A 24,825-nucleotide genomic window follows, 5' to 3' on the forward strand; every position below is an offset into this window, starting at 1 on the left:
GGCTTGGTTTCCTTTTATTTATAGTCTGCACTCTGCATAAACAGAGGGATAGAATCAAGATCACGTGAACTGTTAATACCACTTTATAAGGCCTTGATAAGGCCACACTAGGAATATTGCATTCAGTTTTGGTCACCACGATGTAAAAAAGATGTGGAGACTCTAGAAAGAGTGCAGAGAAGAGCAACAAAGATGATTAGGGGGAGGCTAAAACATATGAGGAACGGTTGCAGGAACTGGGAAGCAGTCTAGTTTAATGAAAAGAAGGACTAGGGGAGACATGATAGCAGTGTTCTAACATCTCAGGGGTTGCCACAAAGAAGAGGGAGTCTAACTATTCTCCAAAGCATCTGAGGGCAGAATAAGAAGCAGTGGGTGGAAACTAATCAAGGAGAGAAGCAACTTAGAACTGAGGAGAAATTTCCTGACAGAACAATTAATCAGTGGAATGGCTTGCCTCCAGAAGTTGTGAATGCCCCAACACTGGAAGGCTTTAAAAAGATGTTGGATAGCCATTTTTCTGAAATGGTATAGGGTTTCCTGCCTAGGCAGGAGGTTAGACTAGAAGACCTCCAAGTTCCCTTCCAACTCTGCTATTGTAAGAATCAAAACACAGATTCCTATAAATGCAAGTTAACTATGTTTAAGTGTTTTTTTTACAGAAACATCATGCAAAATATTCTTTATCTTCATATATTACTTTAATTGATTATGCTTAAAGTCGTCGCAATTGATTTTTCCAATTGTCAGATTTGTCTTCTGATAAAAATATGTCACTCTAGACCAGGGGTGACATAAAATATGTCACTCTAGACTAGGGATGTCAAATTCGTGTTGTCATGGCTTTGTCATGTGACATACCACAACTTTTTCCCCCTTCGCTAAACCAGACAAGGGCATGGCCAGCGTTTGACATATTTGGCCCGCTGGCTGCGAGTTTGACACCGCTGCTCTATACAGGTAGAATTCGACTTACAACAGTTCACTCAAAGTTGCAATGGTCCTGGAAAAAAGGACTTATGACCATTTTTCATACTTAATAACAACTGCAACATCCCTACATGATCTGGACTCTTGGCAAGTGATTCATATTTATGACGGTTGCAGTATCCCAGGGTCATGTGATCACCTTTTGCGACCTTCTGGCAAGCAGATCAACGTGAAAGCCAGAATCACTTAACAGCCTTGTTAATTTAACAAGTACAGTGATCCACTTAATAACTGTGGCAAGAAAGATCATAAAATGGAGCAAAATTCACTTAACAAATGTCTCACTTAGTAACATAAATTTTGGGCTCAGCTGTGGTTGTAGGTTGAGAGCTTCAACTATGACAACTTGAAGAGGCATGGACTACAACTCCCAGAATTTCTGAGCCAGCAAAATATTGCTGGCTGGAGAAACCTGTGAGTTGAAGTCCATACCACTTCAAGTTGTTGAAGTTGAGGAACACTGCTGTAAATAGAACTGGTTAAGCTTCCTAACATTATGTGGGACCTAATATTTAAGGCACACTTCTTTTCATTAGATCCATACAGGTTTACAACATCAAATAATTTGGGCTTGTCAGCCAAGCTGTGTCCCACTGGATGAAAAACTCCTGCCTGAGTTGCTTAAAGAAGCAGGCTATGTTACGCACATGGTGGGGAAGTGGCATATAGGAATGTACAGAAAAGAATGTCTTCCTACCCATAGAGGATTTGATACTTACTTTGGTAAGCAAATGTATTTTCATCCTTTCTTTATACTGACTGCTAAGAATGTTCTATCATTTCCAGCAGCCCGGACTGGTTAGAAATCCAGTCAGGATTTCTTTTTTTATTGACCAAATTGTAATTACCCGAGATAAATTATAGGCTAAGGCAAACTCCATAGGTTTCAAGCTCTGATGTCCATGTTCACTGAATGCATCAAGGCAAAACCACAGAAATGAAATGGAAACTTAGTGATGAGTGAACCTCAGGTAGAAGATTCTAGTGAACTGGGTAATCAAGACACAAAGAATGAAGCCCTTCAGATTTTAAACAAGTAATTGACAACACAAAAGTGAAACAAACATACATTATGTATAATTATAAAATGGATTTCTTTTGCCTGTTATTCAAATATATTCTTTGCTGGTTGTCGGTAAACATAAATGAACTGAATTCATAAAGGAAACATATCATAACTGATACGATGGGCATGTTGGACACTCTTGTAGGTTTATGAAGAGCTGCATCAGTGTTCCCCAGCCTTGAAACTCTCCAAATACTTTCCTCTTGTGGGAGTTGCAGTTTCAAAACATTTGAAGCACAGTAAGTTGGGAAAATTAGGTGATACTGCAGTAGTTGTTTCTGTAGAGGTTTCTAATATAATGTAAGTTTACTGCGTAATGATCTTCAGCTTCGTTGATCGCAGGTTCAGAGAAGAACTGGAAGCAAAAACTACCGTACTTTTCGGAGTATAAAACGCACCTCCCCCCCCCCAAGGGTGAAAATCTGGGTGTGTCTTATACACTGAATATAGCATTTTTGGCCTCCCGAAACCCCGCCCCCTTCACCAAAATGGACGTGCTGAGGGTTTGTGAGGCCTGCAAAGTACTCCTGGGGGCTGGGGAGGGCAATAACAAGTGAAAAACAGGCTGTTTTTGGCTTTTTTTTGCTCCCCCCCCTCCAGCCTCCTAAAGCCTCATAAAGGCTCTGCATGCCCTTTTTTGGCAAAAAAAGGCCCATTTTCATGAAAAATTGGCCATTTTTTGCTCGGTTTTGCCCCCCCAGCCCCCAGGAGCACTTTGCAGGCTTCTCAAACTCTCTGCATGCCCCGTTTTTCACAAAAAATGAGGCATGAAGAGGGTTTGGGAGGTCTGCAGAGTGCAAAAACTTTTTTTTTAAATTTACCTCTTCAAAATCTTGGTGCATCTTATACTCCGGTCTGTCTTAAGGTATACGCATACTCTAATTACTTTAATATCATCTCTCATAAAGCCGGAGAAGTCTTGAAATATCATTCTGTGCAGAAATTGGTAATCATTGATGCATTTATTAGTTTCAAAGATTCATAATATTCCAGCAGTCGTAAGAGAAAAATAATTTTTCCTTACTTGATAGTGGCAATTCCAGATTCTGACGAGTCTCTAAGTCACCAGTTGGTGTCAGTAATAGATCAGACTTTTTTACACTTGCCTGGAGAATATGAACATAGTATGAGCAGCTGTTGCTGCAAGCCTGATTCAGTTTATTCTGCAAATTTCAAAACAAAAACAGCTGTTCTGTTACAATATTCTATAATTTCAATGTCCATGTTTCTGATATATTAAACCCCTTAATATATTACTGCATTGCTTTTAATAATTTTATCTATTTATACTTCTTTAAATAGGATGGAATTCATTGCCAAATAAGTGATAAGAGTTTATTTACTTATTTTAAAAAATCAGAGAAGTTTTTTTTTCAGGTTTAGGGCATCTCTGTAGTTTTTTCCTCCTGAAATTATACTGTAATTGATCATTTCTTGTTTTAGGCTACCTTCTTGGAAGTGAAGATTATTATTCTCACGAGCGCTGTGTGGCTATTGTGTCCAAAAATGTGACCAGATGTGCCCTTGATTTTCGAGATGGAGAACAAATTGCTAAGGGATTTAAAACTATGTATTCTACTAACATATTTACAAAAAGAGCTCTTGATCTTATAGCAAGTCATCAGACTGAGAAGGTATAATTGTATTTTTGGGGTCATACATCCATTTTTCAACATAACTAAATATTTCAATGTCTTTTGAAGGAGTTGTTGTAAGCAAAAGCAGAGGACTGTATGGATAGGTTCCTTATTTAAACATGCATTATTTCCAAGAAAAATAGTCTGGCTTCTTCCATTGCACGAAGTAAGGTGTCATCAGTTGTTTCAAGCATGTATTGCTATCATTCAGTTTTACATGAAGTTATAGGTGCCAGTAAATAAATAATTCAAAATGGCAAAAATGTTAGGTATTTGCGGGATTCATTCCATAAATCTGTAAGATGGGAACATGAGATTTGAGGCAATCGTGCATGATTGTGAATAATTTAAAAATAAATATTATTGTAAGGCTTCTGAATGCTACCTGGAAGTATGTAATTGACATGGCATCTGTTGATTCTATGTTGCTGGTTCCTATGCTAAAAGCATGGATTATTTAATTATGTTTCATAGCTGAGCCACAGTTAACTAGGTTCACATATACTAATCATGCTAAAAAGCACAATGTTTAGTTACATATCCGTTAGCTTCTGTTTTTCTCCTGCCATCCTCACTTTTTGTCATATCTTACATAATAGGGTTTTATATCATTTTGAATCCTGGGTAATCTGGATTCTAAGTTGTGGGTGGAAACTTCATGAAGTTTCTTTGCAAGAACTAAAATAAAGGTCAGAAGTAATGTTGGAAATTATGGAACCATGGTCCAACTGTCTTTAAACTGGTCACACCTTATTGTAAATGTTTGTCAGTGCCTTGGTTCCTGAACATGTTTCTCCAGCAAACAGAATTCAGCTGCCCTATTCTCTATATTGTAAATGTTTTAAAGGTTTTTTAAAAACTAGACAAAAGTTGTGTTCAGAGATTATGCTCATTATCAGAACTTCACAGACATGGAAAGCTCTTTTCTCAAGTGCTTTTTACCCTATCCAAGTGAAAATATAAGGAAGGAAGTATATATAGATCAAAATGTTATCATGTGTTCTTCTGATGGTTTCATTTAATGCTATGGTATCTCCCCCCCCCTTTTTTTTTTGGTCATGTGTGTGTTTGTGTTATAGCCATTATTTCTTTACGTTGCCTTACAATCTGTCCATGAGCCTCTTCAAGTACCTGAAAAATACATAGAGCCATATGCTTTTATCAAAGATGAAAAGAGACGCAAATATGCTGGAATGGTTTCCATAATGGATGAAGCTGTAGGAAATATCACTTCCGCCCTGAAGAGATATGGCCTTTGGAATAATACCATTCTCATCTTTTCTACAGGTAAGAATGAATAATTAAATATATAGGTACATAGTGATATATCATCTGATAGAGAAAGTAGAGGGCAGATTGCTGTGAAAATGGCTATTGCAGAATAACAATTGCACTGGTCATCTGTGGGCTGCCGGAACCAATTCAAAATAGTGGTCATTCCCTGTAAAGTCCTATATGGTATGGCCCTGAATTACATCATTATGATTCTGTCTTATCTAAATGTACAGCGAAGACCTGGTCAAGGTTGAAACCTGAAATGAAATAAAAGATGTATAAACCACAAGGAAGGTGGTCTTGGTACTTAGTTCGTCCATTGTGGAACATGTTGGTCTCCCAGATACCTTTGACCCCTTCCCTTCTGGGGTTTCAGAAAGCATTAAAGCTACTTTTAAAGCTACTTTCAGCTATCAAGGAACATCCAATGATTTTTAAAAATATTATTTATTGGGGGGAGATATTTAATATGTTGGTATTTTAATATGTTATTGACAGTTTTTTCTTTACATCCCCTGACATTGACATGATCAGGTCATATACAAATAACCCAAATAAATAATTAAATCTATAGAAAATGAGGCACCATAAGTAGATGATGGAGTTTGATATCATGAACAGAATTCTGAACCAATTCTTCCTTGCTTTGCTTTGCTGCAGTCTTAATACGATAAGGCAATTTGCAACATTTAATGTACTTACCATATTTTTCGGACTATAAGTCGCATCAGAGTATAAGACGCACCAAGATTTTGAAGAGATAAATTTTAAAAAAAGGTTTTTGCCCTCCATGGCTCCTAGGAGCACTCTACAGAAAGGGGCAAGCAGAGAGTTTGAGAGGTCTGCAAAGTGCTCCTGGGGACCAGGGAGGACAAAAATGCGGCACATTGGGGGGGTTGGGAGGTGGAAATGGGCCCATTTTTTGCAAAAAAAACCAGGGTGTGCATAGAGTTTGGAAGACCTGCAGAGTACTCCTGGGGACTTGGGAGGGCAAAAAGAGCCTGTTTTTGTGAAAAATGTGCCCATTTTTAGCTCATTTTTGTCCTCCCCAGCTGTCAGGAGCACTTTGCAGGGCTCCCAAACGCTCTGCAAGTCCATTTTTGCAAAAAACGGGATGCGTGGGGTGGGGTTTCGGGAGGCCAAAAATACTATATAAGAAGGACACAGATTTTCACCCTCTGAAAAATACGGTACATGGATAAATATTATTGTCGAAATCCTACTTGTAGGATTATTGTTATTATTGAAATTGTTTTTTTTATTTGGCAATTTTCTGGGGTACCATTCATTTCATTTTTTTTTTACAAATGTTAGGAAACATTTTCTTTCCCCAAACACTTGGGAATGATGCAATACAGGCAAACAGTTGATGCAGTTGCACAACATACAAGTTCCAGCACATGCTTGGTTACTATTGATATATAGAGAATTTGTTCTCTAACAAGCTTATTAATATGTGTACTTACAGTAAATTAAAATATGGTTGACTAAATATCACTTATAGGCCGTGCATTAGTTTTGCCCAACTTTGCTGTAAACAGGTGCTGTAAAAGTATATATGGAAAGCTTTGCATGTTCTTTGACCTTGTTGCATTTTAAATATAGAACAATATTGCTATCCAGTTTTTATTACTGTGACAATTTTATGCAATGCTTTCTCGAATTGTCATGCAGTTTCTCAAAAAATGTCTTCCTCTGTAAAAGGGGCTTTTCTCCCATAATTAAGCATCTTTGAAAAACTGTTAATTTCTCTTAGCAATTTTAGGTTACTTTATTATTGAAAATAATGAAGGTTACTGCTGAGTTGTATGTCTATGGAGATTCTCAGTCATTCAGGTCATGGTTGTCCCAAAAGGCAACTGGACTTTCTGGTTTTTCTTGAAGATATTTCGCTTCTCATCTAAGAAGCTTCTTTAAGTTCTGGGTTGTAGTTTTCTGTTGTACATTACTAAAACAAGAAAAATCAAGAGAACTATGTCAAAGACCAACCTACCCATTATGATTCTGGAAAGATGATTATACAAGAAAAAAAGCATATAGACCCACAGGCTGGGCCTCTAAGACATGCAAGAACATCATTCCTGAGAATTTTATCAGAATTCTCTTATTTTTCTTAGAAGTTTCAAAAGCAAATTCTCTTGCATCAGAATGAGACAGTTGCAAAAAAACTGGCCTTACCTTGCTGTAAGCTCAGTAAAATTGAATCTGCTTCTGAGACACAAATACCCCACCTCTCAAGCAGAGAAAATAGCAAAGAAGAAAGAAACATTTAGCCTAAATATATTAAGAACATTTCAGTTCATGATTTGACTATTGTCTAAAAGTACTTGTAAAAAAGGCAAAATGAATCCAGGCATATTTTACAATACCTTAACAGTATTTTCAGGTAAAGTATTAAATAAATCTGCCGGAATTCTACTTAAACAGGTCTTGTCTTGATTTACAACAGTTCATTTAGTGATTGTTTAAAGTAACTTACAACCATTTTTCACACTTACGACCATTATAGCATCCCCATGGTTACATGATCAAAATTCCCAAGACACTTGGCAACTGAGTCATATTTATGTTGGTTGCCATGTTCTGGTTCAGGTGTCCACCCTTTGCAACTTTCTGGAGAAGCTGGAGTCACTTAACAATTGTGTTACTAATTTAACACACGCAGTGATTAACTTATCTATGAGAAGAAAAGTTGTAAAATAGGGCAAATTCGCTTAACAAATGTCTCATTTAACAACAGAAATATTGGACTAAATTGTGGTCATAAATCAAGGACCACCTGTATATTTATTTATATTTTCATACAATTTAATTTTTTTTTGAAGTACTACTGGTTTTTTTTAAGAATCCCTCTTTTTAAGGAAAAACAACTTTAAATCTGCATTGTATTAACTGTCATAGAGCACCCTTAGTAATAACAGGACAATTTTCACAGACCAATCACAAGATAATTATAAAACTCTTTACATAGATTTGTCCTTTTTTCATAGGAAGCTGCCTTATGCTGAGCCAGATAATTTATCTCAATATTGTCAATTCAGCAGCAATTCTGCTCTCCTAATAGGGGAGACTATATTCAGCAAATTTAACCTAAGACTTTTAACTTCCAGAAAATGGATTCTGCTATTGAAGTAAGACCATGATTTTGTTTTTGTTATCATCTTAACCAAAAGAATGGAAACCCATAAATAAGGTGGCTACTTAGAAGAACCTATATCTTTAGCAACTTATGAAATGTGGAAGTTCAGCACATTCTGTGCTCCAAGTATAAACATAAAACTATGGAGAAGGCTGTGCCTACTACTGTATGTCTGGTAATTTCCAGAAGAGGGTGCTACAAGATATGAAATGTACTTATTATCATGGTCAGCAATTAGTTTCATCTATTCTGTTCTTTGTTTGGAAGTGTAAACTTTTTCCATATTACTTTCCTACTGTTATGATACTTCTTGTAGCAAAACAATGAGCTAAAATAAATCTCAGTACGTTCTCTTCCATCAACAGCCAGTACAGTTTAATAAACATCCTGATCTTCTTTGGTATGCTATTGTAGTCTGGGTTGGCTTTCTGGTGAAAAATGTATTGCTGTCCAGATGTAGCCATTCAGCATCCCTCACCGTAGCCATATTAGCTGAAGTTGTTGGGAGTTGTAATACAATATCTGGAGGAATGTAAGTTCTTTGTCCTTGTTTCAGTAGATCGTGCCAGAGAGGCAGTAGTCTAGTTGAAATCATGAATCCAGGTGTATGGTTACTGAATTTCTAAAATTAGGACTTAAAAATCTAGGGCTCAGAATTTCATGGTAAGTCTCTCAACTTAATCTACCTTGAAAGCACTTTTATGAGATTAAAACAACAAAAGATTTCCTGAGCTTCTTGAAATGGGGATATACTGAGAATTACATTTTTTTTTGTCCTTTACTGCATGTGACTTAACGCTTTTTCTTTGGATGCTTGAAATATAATACATAATACATATAGATATAATGTATGCTATCACATAATTTTCATAATCATCTATAGCAAATCAATGTAAAACATTGGAGTGATGGCTGCAGGTTTGAAGAATTGCTGTTAGGAATGAATTTCCTTCTATCCAAAACAGTGTTTTTCAAACTTGGGAACTTTAAGATGTGTAGATTTCAAGTCCCAGAATTCCCCAACCTAATTTTTTAGCAGAATCAGAGAATGGAGTATGAGAATTCATTCTAATTTACAATGAAAATTGACATTAAAAAAACCCAAACAGTTACTCTGCCTCTCCTACCCATAGCTGGTCCTCCTTAACGTAGCATTTATGTACCTGTCTCTGAATTAGTTGTATTACTACAAGTTACAAGTGCAGTTGTTTACTATGTGCTTTGTATGTTAGCCCCGTATTTCCATTCTTGTGATCTGCTTCCTTGTTCCAATACATAAGCCTAGCTTTTTCACAAATAATGTAGATATTTGGAAACTAATCAAGGACAGAACCAACCTAGAACTAAGGAGAAATTTCCTGATAGAACAATTAATCAGTGGAATGACTTGCCTCCAGAAGTTTGTGAGTACTCCAACACTAGGGTTTTTAAAGAAGAGATTGGACAACCATTTGTCTGAAATGGTGTAGGGTTTCTTGCTTGAGCAGGGGGTTGGACTAGAAGACCTCCAGGGTCTCTTCCAACTCCGCTATTCTGTGTGAGTTCCACTTTGATTAGTCTGTGGTCCGGCTATTTCACAGTTTCCTGTCCTGCTCCCCTCTCAGAGTGGTTTATCTCTGTATTGACTGTAATTGAAATTGTAAATTACAGGTGAGATCAGGCTAATCAGCACTATTGTACACTGAGAGCAATATATCCATATGTATCTTGAATATAATTATTAGTGCTGGAGTCCCTCTAAGTTACAAGACAATGATGACAATAATGAGAGTCAACATTAGCATCTGGCTAGCTCAAGTGGAAACTTATAGCCACTTTATTAGTGAGGCAAAGTGTGAATTAGATTTTGCTGGATTCACAGTTTCTTTTTGTCCCAATGTGATATTAGAGACCAGAAAACATTACTGACTTTGCAATTAAGTTCAAAGAGAGCAAGAATGTGAAGGAAATAATTTTTGATAGCTTCTCAGCCTTCTTCATTTCAGCAATAGAGAACATTCCTGTTCTATAGATGTATTATAATCTTTGGACTGCTTTTGAAAATGTTTAGTCCCACCTGTTTGGAGGTGAACCTGAAAATCCTGTCCTGCTAGTACAAGCCTGTCCTACTCGTGCTGGCAGAGAGGGCCTACTATGGATCCCAAAGAACTCTGAATATTGGGATCCAAAAGAAGAACCTTCTCTGCTACAGTGCCCACCCTTTGGAACATCCTACCCACTAGGGCAGTGGTTCTCAACCTTCCCAATGCCGTGACCCTTTAATACAGTTCTTCATGTTGTGGTGATCCCCAACCATGAAATTACTTTCACTGCTACTTCATAACTGTAATTTTGCAATTTTCCAATGGTCTTAGGCGACCCCTGTGAAAGGGTCGTTCGACCCCCAAAGGGGTCCCGACCCACATGTTGAGAACCGCTGCACTAGGGTAAGATCTGCTCCCTCCTATCCTACAGCAAGAGCCTGAAGACCTCGCTTTGCTTGTTGGCCTTGGGACCAAATGCAAGAGTTCCACGCTGGAGGTGGCTGCTGGATTGACAGACTCCACCTCCCTTTCTTGCTCTCTGCTCTCCACTTATCCATCTTTTTGTTATCATATTGATGTATTCTCATTGATTTCTTTTTCATTGTTTATTCTATTGTTCTATTTTTTTTACTTTTTTATGTTTGTTTAATCTTTTCATTTGTTCCTTTTTATTATAAACTGCTAGATTAGGCAAGATAGGCGGCAAATAAATTTAGCAAATAAATAAAATAAAAATAGAGGCATTTCAGTGTAGATTAATTTTTCAAAGAAGATGTGTCTCTTGTTATGTGTTCATGTAAGGACTGGATTCAATGTAATTTAAATGCTTCAAATACTGATATGTGCAATCATCGACTCATACATTAACAGCATATTAAGATTTTTCAGAAAACTGCTGTATATACTTTACATATATATTGCAAGTAGGCTTTGACATGAAAGTTTTCAAATACAAAATGCATGAGTGATTTTGGAGTTCAGACTGGGAGCAGAATTCTTCAAAATATAGAAGTTGTTTGTATGGGTTTAAAAATGGGTGCATTTTTAAAAAGTTTAGTAGGCTGAGTGGGAAGGAACTAATCTTGCTCAGAGAAGAATATACTTATCACAGAAATAATTCATTGTGGACGGCATTGAAACACACAATACACAAAGACCAAAAGGGAGAGAGGAGGGAGCTGCTTAATCCTTGAAGTACAGAAGTTCAAGAATCCAGGTCAGTGGGAATGCCTGAGGTTAGAAATTAAGTGGCTCTGTCAAGTTCTGAATTAAAGCTTTCATAGAAGCTGCACAACTAATAAATATAGTGCATGCTACTAATCCTTTCCTTTTATACGTTTTGGAAGGATTCACTCCCACAGTTTAAAAATTTATAATGAAATTGAAATCAGAGACTTCCATTGCTGTTTTTGGCAGTCAATTCTAAATGCTCCAAGCTGATGAGAACAGAAGAACAACTTGAATTGGTGGTAGGTTTGCCCCTTGCTTAAACTCATTCTACAACCTCATGCCTTTTAAATAAGCACATGTTTCAGACATTTCATATTGATACCACCCTGTATAATTCTTGACATATTAGTGTTTCCTTATTGCTCCTAAGATATACGTATAAATATCCAAACTCCAGACTCAACAGATAGTCTCAATTCCTTTTTTCATAGTTACATTGTGCTTCTTGCTATTGATTTCTTATCTTAAGGTAAAGGTTCCCCTCACATATATGTGCTAGTCGTTCCTGACTCTAGGGGGCGGTGCTCATCTCAGTTTCAAAGCCAAATAGCCAGCGGTGTCCGAAGATGTCTCCATGGTCATGTCTCATGGCCAGCATGACTAAATGCTGAAGGCACACAGAATGCTGTTACCTTCCCACCAAAAGTGGTCCCATTTTTCTACTTGTATTTTTTACGTGCTTTCGAACTGCTAGTTTGGCAGAAGCTGGGACGAGTAATGGGAGCTCACTCCATTACACGGCGCTAGGGATTCGAACAGCCGAACTGCCAAACTTTCGATCGACAAGCTCAGTGTCTTAGCCACTGAGCCACCGTGTCCCTTCCTAACTTATTTATCTCTTATTAAGGAACTAACTTTATGCTAATATGAAGTTGTTTTAAAAAAATAGATCATTGATTCTCTTAAAGCAGTGCAGTACAGTACTGTCAATTCCCCAAGATTTCCCCCTTACCTTTGATCCAAGGAGAAGCACATGAATGCCCTCCAAATGTTTTAAGCACCAATTGTTTTCAAACCAGCCAGTACAGCCAGTAGTAGGAAACCCGGCGAGATGTATAAAAAAATTAGTTGGATCCTATGTTACCATCTCAAATTATGAGACTCAATACTTGTTTATTGATATGGATATTTATTTTATTGATTGTGGAACAGTCTGGCACTGATTTCATCCATTCTTAATGAAGATAATTCCTGGAATACAAAGAGGAAACAGACTAAGGACGATGTGTACATAGGTTCATACTAACCAATGCATTTTCTTTTGATTTTGCTTAATAGATCATATTTTATGTCAATCCATCTATTTTCTTAAATAAATTATAGGTTGTGTGTTAGTGTGCTGTGTTGATTGTGATTTATTTAGCAAATTATGAAAACAAACTGTGGCTGAACACAGTATGCAAATGTATGTACCATAACATTTTTTATAAAATGCAAAAGATTATGGGTTTCATTAAAAGCTAAGCACTCAGAGTCACTTTGGATAGTCAGATGAGTGGTAAATGGAAGTCTGAAAATTGTGCTGGCTTTAGAGGACTGCTTAGTACTGGTAATAATGTCTCCAGTACCTTAACTTGACAGTTTAAATTCAACATCAGAAAGAATTATTTTGCATTAGCAGATGGCATTTGAGATTCTTTCATCAACATGCATGGAAATGTCTTGGCAATGAGACACAGTATATGAATGCCAAAATACTCATTGGAAGAGGTGCACTGAGATTTGGAAGCAGGATTTACTATTTCATCTCCCCTGAATATAACAGTGGATGTAGGCTAACTGGAATGGAATTCAATTTAACTTGTTATTTATAAAGATCTTGAGTTTGGAAAAACCATAGCAATAGCACTTAGACTTATATACCGCTGCATAATGCTTTTACAATGCTCTCTAAACACCATCTGTGAAGTTGGTGGACTTTACTATACGTAACCTTAGAAAAGGTTGGGAGGCTGGATAAATTTTATGCCAAGGAGATATGAACTTAATAGCCATCTTCTGTCAGTCATTGTCATTTGCATTTTCCCCTTGCAATTTATTTCCCCCTTTCAGCAAAACGACAGCAGCACAAAGTAGCACATTGAAGTGCACATTGAATGCCTAATAAAGTTCAAAAGTCATTGTGAGGAGAGATATTTTTCTGAGCCTCCAAAAAAGGAGAGTGCATCAATCATATATTTTTCAAAAAATGGGAAAATTAAAGTCAATTAAGAGAAAATTGTGAATTCCTTGCAAATACATATTAAGGCAAATATGCTTACTAATGTAGTGTTTTAACGTAAATTTTGCCAGAGTTAAATAAGGAATACTGTGTACAGTTCTGAATGCCCTATGAGACTGTTTTGCTAATAAATATTAAATCATAGAAACATAGGGCTGGAAGGGACCTTGGAGATCTTCTAGCCCAACCCCCTGCTCAAGCATTTTAGAATAGAATAGAATGAGCTGGAAGGGACCTTGGAGGTCTTTTAGTGCAGCCCCCAAGATAGTATAGATATTTATACTATCCTGGATAAATTGATGTTCAATCTTTTCTTGAAATCTCCAGCACCAAAGCAACCCTAACCCTAGATGTCAAGCCATTCCATTATTTAACTTCTCTTGCAACCATACGGCATATACTGTAAGAATAGTTTATTTACACTGTTCATTTTTCTGCGATTTTGACTTGCATTGGCATCAGAGCCAAAGCCTTGCAACATGAGCCTATTTTGAAAGATGATCAAAAAATGTTGGTAGGTAGGTGGTGGTGGGGAGGCACCATAGTATACCATAATATAAATAACCAAGAAAGTTATTTATACTTTTGCAAAAACCCAAAACATCAGTGACCAGATAAGATAACCTAACATAGCATTATCCCAATTTGTCAGAAGACTAAATTATTGTGGAGATACATGGAGCTTTTCCACTATCCAAACCACATTAGAAATATGCTTTGAATAGGCCACATATTTGAGATTATAATTGCTAGACTATAATTATTATCTCAAATAAATTTACTAAGAAGTATGAAATACCCAGCAATTATTTGAATTCAGATGGCATAAGTTCTCCTTCAGAGATGTATTATAAATGTGTGATAGGAGAACATGAATTATACCTGAGAAAATATAATGATAGGCTTTGCTCTGTTTTGTTCTTATTCACCTATCCCACATAGCTCTGTAAATTTTAGAAGATTTGAAAAGCTAAAAAGATTATTTCCAAGCTCTTTCAAAGTACTTTATTAATTCACTTAAGAAATGTACAACATTAAATCCAATCCAACTTTGAGTTGAAATTCAGAATGATAACTTTCCTTTAGTTTATGCATATTCCTGAGCTGTGGATATATTATCCTCTTAAAGCCCTAAGCCCTAAAATAGCGTACAACAGTTAATATATACTAAAAGAGTTGGATAAAGATGGAGAATGATCTTCAAAAGAACTTAAATAGAAACAACTCAGTATTTATTTTTCCATGGTGGGCCAGACATTTGTAGATGTTTATCTACCTGTCTGCCTATGTACCTATCTATTGTGGTATGCTGTTACAAATACCAGGCAGATCAGGTTGCAGAGTCTGTATTTGCTTTAGAGACATAAATGAATAAGCATAAGAGGTTGCCACAAAGAAGAGGGAGTCAAACTATTCTCCAAAGCACCTGAGGGTAGAACAAGAAGCAATGGGTGGAAACTAATCAAGGAGAGAAGCAACTTAGAACTGAGGAGAAATTTCCTGACAGTGAGAACAATTAATCAGTGGAACAGCTTGCCTCCAGAAGTTGTGAATGCCCCAACACTGGAAGTCTTTAAGAAGATGTTGGATAGCTATTTGTCTGAAACGGTATAGGGTTTCCTGCCTAGGCAGGGGGTTGGACTAGAAGACCTCCAAGGTCCCTTCCAACTCTACTATTGTATTATATTGTATTGTATTGTATAAACAATTGTTTTCTTCATTATTGCCTGTAGTAATATATCACTTTCCTATCACAACATTGGTGTCTTACAGCGATTTACCATCTAAGGTACAAAATGCACATTCAGCTTTGTATAATGTTTAGATAGTTTGTGGAGAGAATTCTGGAAAAAGTGAAATACTTTTAGCATTTGGCCTCAACCAAAAAAGGTTGGTGTCTTAATCTTTTAAAACATTTCCCTTATTAATGTGATAGCTCACTCTGGGACAGTATTTTTCAACTTTGACAACTTTAAGATATGTGGACTTCCACCTCCCAGAGTTCCCCAGCTAGCATTGTTTAGTAATCTTTAAGAAGTATCACAATTGTTTAAGATCAAGGTTTATGTTACTAGAAATTTCCTTCATGGAAACCCAATTGAAACAAAATGTTTCACTATGAATAGAATATTCATTTCTCCAGATGTTTTTCAGGTATGTGAATTTCCTACAATTCTTAGCAATAGCTGTGCCTGCTGGAAAGTTATACAGTATTATTCTTTTTTATTCACAGTAAGTAGTTCTTGCTTGCTAATGGATCATCCCTGTATAATTTTGAGTATAACATCTGAACGTCAGGCAGGAAAAAATACACTGTAACTCATGGTTTGCAAATCGTCATTTAGGTGATTACTGAATCTCTGAAGCCTTGCATATTCTAGTAATTTCAACATTTAGCAGTGACATTTCAACCAGAATCATCTTATCTTTATGTACTGTCACAATAAGTCAGTTTCAGATAACATGTTTTGGATAAATAAGGAGAAAATCCAAGGGTACTTGGATAAGATGATAAAATGTAAACAAAAGGTTTCGGAGGGCACTATAAATGTCCCTTTTCTCCCAGAATATTCTAGTCATTTTTGTTGGTCTGCTGTTTTGCTTAAGGTGTTGAATAGCAAGAAAATATTATGGCTAAGTTACAAATTTGTGTGACTTAGGAAAAAATATTTGTATTTTCTTGTACTTAATTGTAAGTTTAAATGCTTGACGCCTGATTTATTTCAATGGGATATAATTCATGTCGGTGTGTCCCTATTGAAATAATTACGGTACATGGAGCACCAATCCTCTCATGAAGATCATATATAATTTATTTTCAAGGATCACATTCCTCCAGGAATAATCTGTTAGGAATTGCATACATGCCAACAGTAGATGGGTTTGAACCAAGCAGACCGGACTCTTGTTGACATTCACTTTTGTTTATATTGCTTTCTATTTTTTTCTGCATGCGTGTTTTCTTTTTTATTCTTCCTCATATTGTAGGTCATTATCGAAGGGACAGTTCACTCTTTTCAGAGGTCTGAGTGCCCAAACATCTCTTGCTTTAAGATAAAATATCCAGGTTTTCAGGATATTTTATTGGATATCTTTTTTTTGGATATCTTATTTGACACCCCTCTCCTAATTGCATTGAATTATTTCTGTCTCTATTTTTGTCCAACTAGGCCTATAGGCCATAAAATGAAGGGAAATACAAAATACAGCCATTCATTGACTTATAGCCATTTGATTAATGACCATTCAAAGTTACAGAAGTACTGAAAAAAGTGACGTATAATTGTTTTTCACACTTATGACCATTGCAGCAAACTCATAGTCACATGATCAAAATTCAGGAGCTTGACAACTGTCATGTCTCAGGGTCATGTGATCAGAATTTGTAACCTTCCCACCTGGTTTCTGACAAGCAAAATCAATGGGGGAAGCCAGATTCACGTAACAATCGCATTATTGACTTAACAACTGCAGTGATTTGCTTAACAACTATGGCAAAAGTCATAGCATGGGGCACAACTCACTTAACAACTGTCTTGCTTAGCAACATAGATTTTGGGCTCCATTGTAGTCATAAGTTGAGGACTAATTGTATAGACCAGGAGTGTCCAAACTTGAGAACTTTAAGACTTGTGGACTTCAACTCCCAGAATTCCCCAGCCAGCATGGCTGGCTGGGGAATTCTGGGAGTTGAAGTCCACAAGTCTTAAAGTTCTCAAGTTTGGACACCCCTGGTATAGACATTGTCATAACATTGTAATTGTTTTTCTGTCATGAGTGAACAACAGTGGTCCATCTGATCATTTCAACGACTACTTTGCATGGATTGTGTCCCCATAAAAATGGCCATGAAGCTATCTAAAAAATACTTCCTCTCTAATGTGCATTTAGATCATTGACAAAGGGTTTTTAATTTATTCATCCTAAATTTAAAAATAGTTTTAGTGAATCTCATAAGTTTCCTACTCAGGGATCTGTCCTAATCCTGTTATGTCTGAACCAATTCCTTCCCATTCTGCTGTTGCTTTATTTTTCATAACCCCTCTGTCTTAAACCTTCTTTTATCTCCTTTTGCATTATTTTCCTCTTTACCTTCCTATATTATGTCTGGGACTTTAATAATAACGTGGGAAACAGATGTCCGAACTCACTAGGATGGAGATAGTCTCATTATTAAGCAGTCACTTCCAGGTTTAAATGCATCAGGTGCTTGGAGACACAGTTTTGGCTATATTGCCTGGGAATTATGTATGGTGTACGGACAATACATCTGGAGACCATCAGATTATGGAAAGTTCTTGTATGGCTCTTGGTTTCTAAATCAGGAAAGAGTCAGCTGAAAATCCGCTTAAGAGGGTACTTAAAAATATTTACGTTATGATGGGAGAAAGATAATGTTATTTCCATGGGTACTAATACGTTTTTGTATGATGCTAAGTTACTCTGAAAGTCTTCCTAGTATTGTCCCTACTGCCTTTGTGTTATATTCTGAAATAGCTGATAGGAAAAAAAGGTTAGGAAAAAAGAAGTATCTGCTTCTTTGTTGTAAAGCTCTGAACTAAATGGGGAATTCTTGAAAATCAGAAAAAGCTGAAGTACATGATACAGTAAGCGTAATTTTTAAAAAGTCAGCTTTACTTGGAAAAAAATAGGCATGTAAGACCTTAGCCCAGATAAAAATAAATATCTGGGAATATTGGAATATTGGACCTGAGAAACTAAGGTGTCAGTGAAAACTCTGCTCTGATAAATCTGTTACATATAACTTGTGAATATTAAATGGAATTTGTATCAGAGGTGATTAAGGTGATATGTGACCTTCAGCTAAGCCAAACTATAAAAATTTTGACTATGTTTGCTCCTTATTTCAAGGTAAATACATATTATTTGGAACCATCCTAAGATATTATTTTTTTAATTTAGTTCTTCATGAAACCAGAGATGTGATAACATAGTTTGCCACTGAATCTATACTTTATATCACTCTATTATATATCTGTGGAATTTGCTGTTGCTTTGTTTCTGAATATATGGAAATAACTATCCATTTCTTAAAAGTAGTGCAGATATGCATGGAAAAGATGTATTTAAAAGTTTTTAAAAGATAGTTTTTAAAAGACAGAAACTAGTACGACCAACTTAGTTCTTTTTGCTTCCCTTCCGTTCACTTGTGTCCTATTCTTGGAGTCTGTCTGGACAAGTCCCTGCAGTTTTCTTGGAAAAGTTTTTTTTTTTTAAAGTGGTTTACCATTAAACTTTCCTTGGGCTGAGAAAAGTGACTGGCCCAAAGTCACCCACCTGGCTTTGTGCCTGAGGTAGGACTAGAACTCATGGTTTCCTATTTTCTAGCCTGGAGCCTTAACCACTACACCAAAGTCCAAAGTGCTGATCAGCATTACATATTACTTGAAGTCATACATATAATAAGTATTTTCAATATTTAGGTGCGATTTATTTCTTTTAGAATAATTCTTAGGTCGATTTTAAAACATTTAGATACAAAGATTTAATTTTGTTTTTCTTTCTGGTGTCCATTATTGCTTCTTTAATGGTTAAAAATACATGTCACTCTTGGGAGAGGACTGATTTGCAAAACAGATGTACATACTGTATGTCTGACTGCCTGAACTCAGTTGCAATTCACAGTAAATAAAGCCAGTGTATTGGCTTTGGGCCTGTGTTTTGCAGATACGGTACTTTAATTGCAGCTGCTCTTTATTTGTGAATGTGGGAGGGCAAGGAGAGGAAGGGGAAAAAGAAGCCACGTGCAGTCAGAATATCCCTGACACTGAATTATGTCCATGACACTCAGGCCGCTAATGCTGAAACGTTTAATCCTTTGTTGGTGTTCCTGAGCTGGCTCGGGAGGTTAGATCCTGGACAGTTTTCATTGGCTGCAGGAAATGTTGTTGGAATGGCTGACAGCTGTCTGCCAGCCTGTCTGCAGAGCCTTCCTGTTCAAGCTGCTGTTCGGCTTCACAGAGCCATTGTTTGCCCCCTGTGCCTCCCCCCCCCTTTCACTCCCCATTCTCCCCCCTGTAAAGCCTTTCCAGCCATATCCTGATCCTGCTTGAATTAGCTCCAGATTGCTTTGTTTATTTTTTGTCAGATAGGCGACAATAGGCAGCCCCAGCCTGCCACCTCAAGTAAATTGGGGAGAGGGATAGTAGCCATTCCCAAGCCCTAAGTACAACCATAGAGATGGTCCTTTCTCCATCTCTCTTCTCCCTTCCCTCGCCGCCACCCCTCCCTTGCCAAACCTTACCAGACCAAAGTATGTTTGGATGGAGGGAATAGAGAGTGGGGTTCAGCTTATATTTTTCTGTTTATTTATTTAAAAGGAACTGCTGCCCTGCAGTGCTGCCTTGCTAGAAATCAGGCTCATTCTCTGAAGGGGCCTGTTTGGCCGCAATTGGAAATGAGCGTTCTATTGCACGTCCTAATGCTAAACCGTTGGTCATCTCAGAGGAAATCGATCTGGTGGCTATGGCTGGACTCTTTTTAAAAATCTGTGTTATGCATATGATGCACATAAAACGGGGCAGGGCTTCAGATATGCAGTTCTGCCCACCAATTTGACTTTTTAGTCCACTTATACTCAGATATCCCTGCTTTCTAATGTGTAAAATGAAAGCAGAAATACTGACATTGAACCACAAACAGGAAAGGCATCGTTGTCATAACGATGTGTTACAGCAAAAGAGGTTTTGGATTTTCTTCAGCCTTGACAAAAATTGTATCTGTCCAGCTTTTTCAGTGTGACTAGTTTTTTCCTCCCCAGGTTGCTATAAGATAGTGAGGTTTCTTTGTTTGTTTGAAGTTCCTACCTAACATCTGCAAAAGTATATAAAAGTGGCCTCATTTCCTCCTTGGTCCTTTTGAAGATGTTATAAATATACATCTCAATTAGATCCTTAAGTTAAAAAAAAATCAGATGAGTAAATCCTGTTCTGAAAGAACATAATGTTTCAAAAGGCTTTGGGGAATGCCCAAACAGTGCATTCAATAGTCAAGATAAACTTCCTTCAGTGTTATACACATATACACACACACCAGACACAATTTTGCAGCATTTGAGTATTTATTCAGTAGATACAAGGTTTTGGCAACAAATAAAAGACTTTGGCTTCATTCCTAAATAAACGTGTGATAATAAATTCCATTGAAATCAGTGGACTTTCCTTCCAAAAATTTGGTTGACATGTACTTTTGTGTTCAGAAAAGAGCTATATATGTAGAGCAGCTATATAAATTAGTCAAATAAATAAATTTGCCTCATTCATGCACTGTGCAGAAGAACATGGCATGAGAAAATCAAGTTGCCCACAGAAGCTTTTTTCTTCTTTTACACAAAACTAATGACACACAGTGAATATGAAAGTTGTTGTTTTTTTCACACACATCATCGGTGCGTATTTGTACCAGCCAATGTGTTTAAGATTAAGACATGTATACATGTCTCCAATTTTTGTCTCAGGTTAAGCCTCTGTCTTTCCATCATAGGATAATATTTAGGAATATTTTAGAGGAGACTTTCTGCTTGAAAGATTTACAAGTCGTTTCTCAATAATTTCATAAAGTACAGTAAACTTGCAATAGCAGTCATCCTAACTGTGAAAGTTGGCTCTCCAAGTTGGTGTGATTATTATTCATCCAGTGTTCCTCAGTACATTGTGTGCACATAGTTTGTACTGAATTATACTCAGCTGACAGAGCTAATGCATCAGCAATTCTTATTCCTGCAATAGCCAAAGAAGGAATGATTTTCATTACTTCTGTTACTGCATATTAAAATAAAAGACTCCTTGGTTATGCATTGAAACAGAAACTCTGTAATTGCCATATGGAGCCAAAATATATAGGTATCTTCACCCTACAGTTTAAGTATTACACATTCAACATAGCACTGTAAAAAGAGTCTCGCCTGGACTACTGTAACGCTCTCTACATGGGGCTGCACTTGAAGAGCACCCGGAGGCTTCAGCTGGTCCAGAATGCGGCCGCGCAGGTTATCATGGGGGTACCTAGGTGCTTCCATGTTACACCCCTTTTAGGCGGCCTGCACTGGTTGCCGGTTGTTTTCCGGGTGCGATTCAAGGTACTAATTATGATCTTTAAAGTGCTCCATGGCTTAGGCCTAGGGTACCTGCGAGACCACCTACTGCCACCCGTAGCCTCCCAACGTCCAGTGCAATCCCACAGAGTTGGCCTCCTCAGGGTGCTGTCGGCCAGACAGTGTCGGCTAGCGACCCCCAGGGGGAGAGCCTTCTCTGTGGGAGCGCCTTCCCTCTGGAATGAGCTGCCCCCGGAGCTTCGCATAATCCTCGACCTCCGGTCCTTCCGACGCGCCCTAAAAAGTTGGCTTTTCCAGCAAGCCGGCCTGGCCTGTTAATTTTATCTAATTTTTAAAATGTTAGTGTTATATTAATTCGGTTTGTTTCTTGGATTGTTTCTAATTTTCTTCTAAGTTTTGTAATATGTGTTTTTTAATGCTATACGCCGCCCTGAGTCCTTTGGGAGAAGGGCGGCATATGAATCCAATAAAACAATAAAACAAACTAGAGTAAGACTTGCAGAAAAGCTGAACAAATGCATACTTATAGGTTTGAATTGCTGTTACATTGAACTGGTCCATAATTTGGTTTATAGTATGATTTGAAAATCCCACCATAGTGACTTGTAGACCAGAGGGATTGCTTAATGTATTTTGTAAAACCAATCTAATGTGGTTTTTTCACCAAATTAAGGCTTAGTGCTATACACAAACTCAAGCAAATGGTGTGATGGCCAGTTGGTCACATGAAATGCCTGTTTACAGTTTTCAAGGTGACTGACTTGGACCAGATTATGAGATATTTATGGGCATATGACATAAGTACTACTAAAGCTAATATCGTAGACTCTTCTCCCATTTAATATGCTAAAAACCATTTTGTGCAAGCCTTGATTGACCAAAGCTTTGCAGGCTCATCTGTTGGCAACCACAACATATGGAGAGTATTGTGACTTGGAAAATAAGAGGAATAAATGGTAAAAGCATTAGTTAATATATGAAATAAAGGAAACAATGGATGCATTGTGTATTTCTAAAGCTAAGGGAAAAGGGAACAATATAAATCTTAATGGAGCTGGCTTTGATATCTGGACTGAATATTATGAATTTATTATTTCAATCTATATTTCCGCATATTTCAATTTCATGACTCTTGGTAGCTAACAACTTAAAAAGCATCATCGACAGCAATAAAACATTACACACATAATCAGCAACAGAGGTTAAAAAACAACTTACAAATCAACATAAAAACTGCACGTATCTGCCACACATCCAGTTCTATAGGCTTGATGACACAATTATGTCTTTAAGGCAGGGGTGTCCAAAGTTGGGAACTTTAAGACTTGTGGACTTCAACTCCCAGAATTCCCCAGCCAGCTATGAGTTGAAGTCCACAAGTCTTAAAGTTCCCAACTTTGGACACCCCTGCTTTAAGGCCTTATAACAGGCTGATAGGAATGAGGCCTCCAGAGCAAAACAACTAATTTTAAGTGGTTCTGAGTCTAGACTGAAATGCACACAATTTTGTATTTTAATCTTTGTTTTAAATTTAAAGAAAGTAAACGTGGAATAGAAGTGAAACACAAAAGATGATGGGCATCGTAGAGAGCTGTTCATCAACACATTGGTACCCGTAGTTGCCTCACAAAGGACACAGTTCTTATCCAGTCAGGCAATTAATCCATTTAGTTTACATTCTGTTTATATACGGTAGATCCAGAGCGCCTATCCAAGGTTTTAATCATGTTCCCTACCTTATAATCCCAAAAGGTATTCTGTTATTCTGAGTTACAACTGTTTTTTCGATGATAACTGCTTATGAAATTGAAGGCAGGAATTTTTGCTTTCACTGGAGAGTCTGAGGACTGATTCTTTCTTTACTATTCCATGTTATCTGTTTGATTCATATTGTATAAACCATTATTTATTTAACTATGGTTTGTTGATTACACAGCAGTGGATTGTTATTATAAAATTAAGCTATAAACTGAGATATACAAACCATGGCTTATGGGTTCAGACTACCAAACAAAACCAAAAGTAATACCCATTTGCAATAGAGCAATATGTGACCCAATGTGTTGAACTCTAGGCCCTCCCTATTAAAATACAGCCTTCTATTTTCCTATTGAAAACTTCAGTCTAATATAGTAATAACATTTATACTGAATCATAGAATGAGATGGAGTAAGTTGGCTGTCAAGTCCAACCTTCTGCTTCGCACATAAAATATTACATAAACTTACAGTATATGAGAAAATGTTTTCAGGCTCAGTCACATATATTGTTAAATTATTTCAGATAATGGAGGCCAAACTCTGGGCGGTGGAAACAACTGGCCCTTAAGAGGAAGAAAGTGGACATTATGGGAAGGAGGAGTGAGAGGAGTTGGATTCGTTGCCAGTCCTTTATTGAAACGGAAAGGAGTCGAAAGCCATGACCTGATCCACATTTCTGATTGGCTGCCAACTTTGGTGAAGCTTGCTGGAGGACATACCAATGGTACAAAGCCTTTAGATGGCTTTGATGTCTGGAAAACACTCAGGTAATATACTTGAAGCAGAATTTGATGAAGCCCAAGAAGCAAAGTATGCTTCTAAAATTTTTTATTATTATTATTATTATTATTATTATTATTATTATTATTATTATTATTATTATTATTATTATTATTATTATTATTATTATATAAAAGGAGGTTTTTAAAGTAAATTTATTAAAAAGTCTATTCATAAAATGTTTATATGTTGTTAAAGCAAAAAAGAGATGTTGAACAAAATTGGATAGGGAAATTGTTCATCGGGACTTTTAAACAGCAAATGTGGGGAAAACAAAGTATCTTGAAAATAGTATGATGATGATGATGAAAAAGTATTCACTTCCACAATTCCTCTTTATAACACTTTACAGGATGAACAGATTTCCCCCGAGAGCTTATGGTTTTAAAAATGTAACCTGATTAATTCAGTCATAGTAGAAAAGTAACTGGTTTTCACAATTGTGAAGTAAATGTGGAGACATCATAATTGCTTAACAAGCTATATCAACAGCATAAAATGACTTGTAGCCCTAACATTGTTTCAACAAAAACTTGTTGCAATACAATGGCTGAGTTTTAGTAGATAGTTTTTAAACATATCATGGATATATTTTGGATATGGGATTATTGGGAGGCACCCCTGCATGG

At 36.9% G+C, this 24,825-nt stretch overlaps 1 protein-coding gene across 1 annotated transcript in view; it reads left to right on the forward strand.

Annotated features, from left to right (window-relative positions):
- ARSB (arylsulfatase B) overlaps positions 1 to 24,825 on the forward strand; it is a 78,544-nt gene that overhangs the window by 4,118 nt on the left and 49,601 nt on the right. Inside the window, exons 2-5 of the mRNA XM_081942481.1 lie at positions 1,527 to 1,713; positions 3,500 to 3,690; positions 4,773 to 4,980; positions 23,940 to 24,183. Of these exons, the coding sequence (XP_081798607.1) occupies positions 1,527 to 1,713; positions 3,500 to 3,690; positions 4,773 to 4,980; positions 23,940 to 24,183 (830 nt within the window). The remainder of the gene's footprint in view (positions 1 to 1,526; positions 1,714 to 3,499; positions 3,691 to 4,772; positions 4,981 to 23,939; positions 24,184 to 24,825) is intronic.

The sequence above is a fragment of the Natrix helvetica genome, assembly GCF_964273705.1.
Source record: "Natrix helvetica genome assembly, chromosome: 2".
Classification (NCBI taxonomy): Eukaryota; Metazoa; Chordata; class Lepidosauria; order Squamata; family Natricidae; genus Natrix; species Natrix helvetica.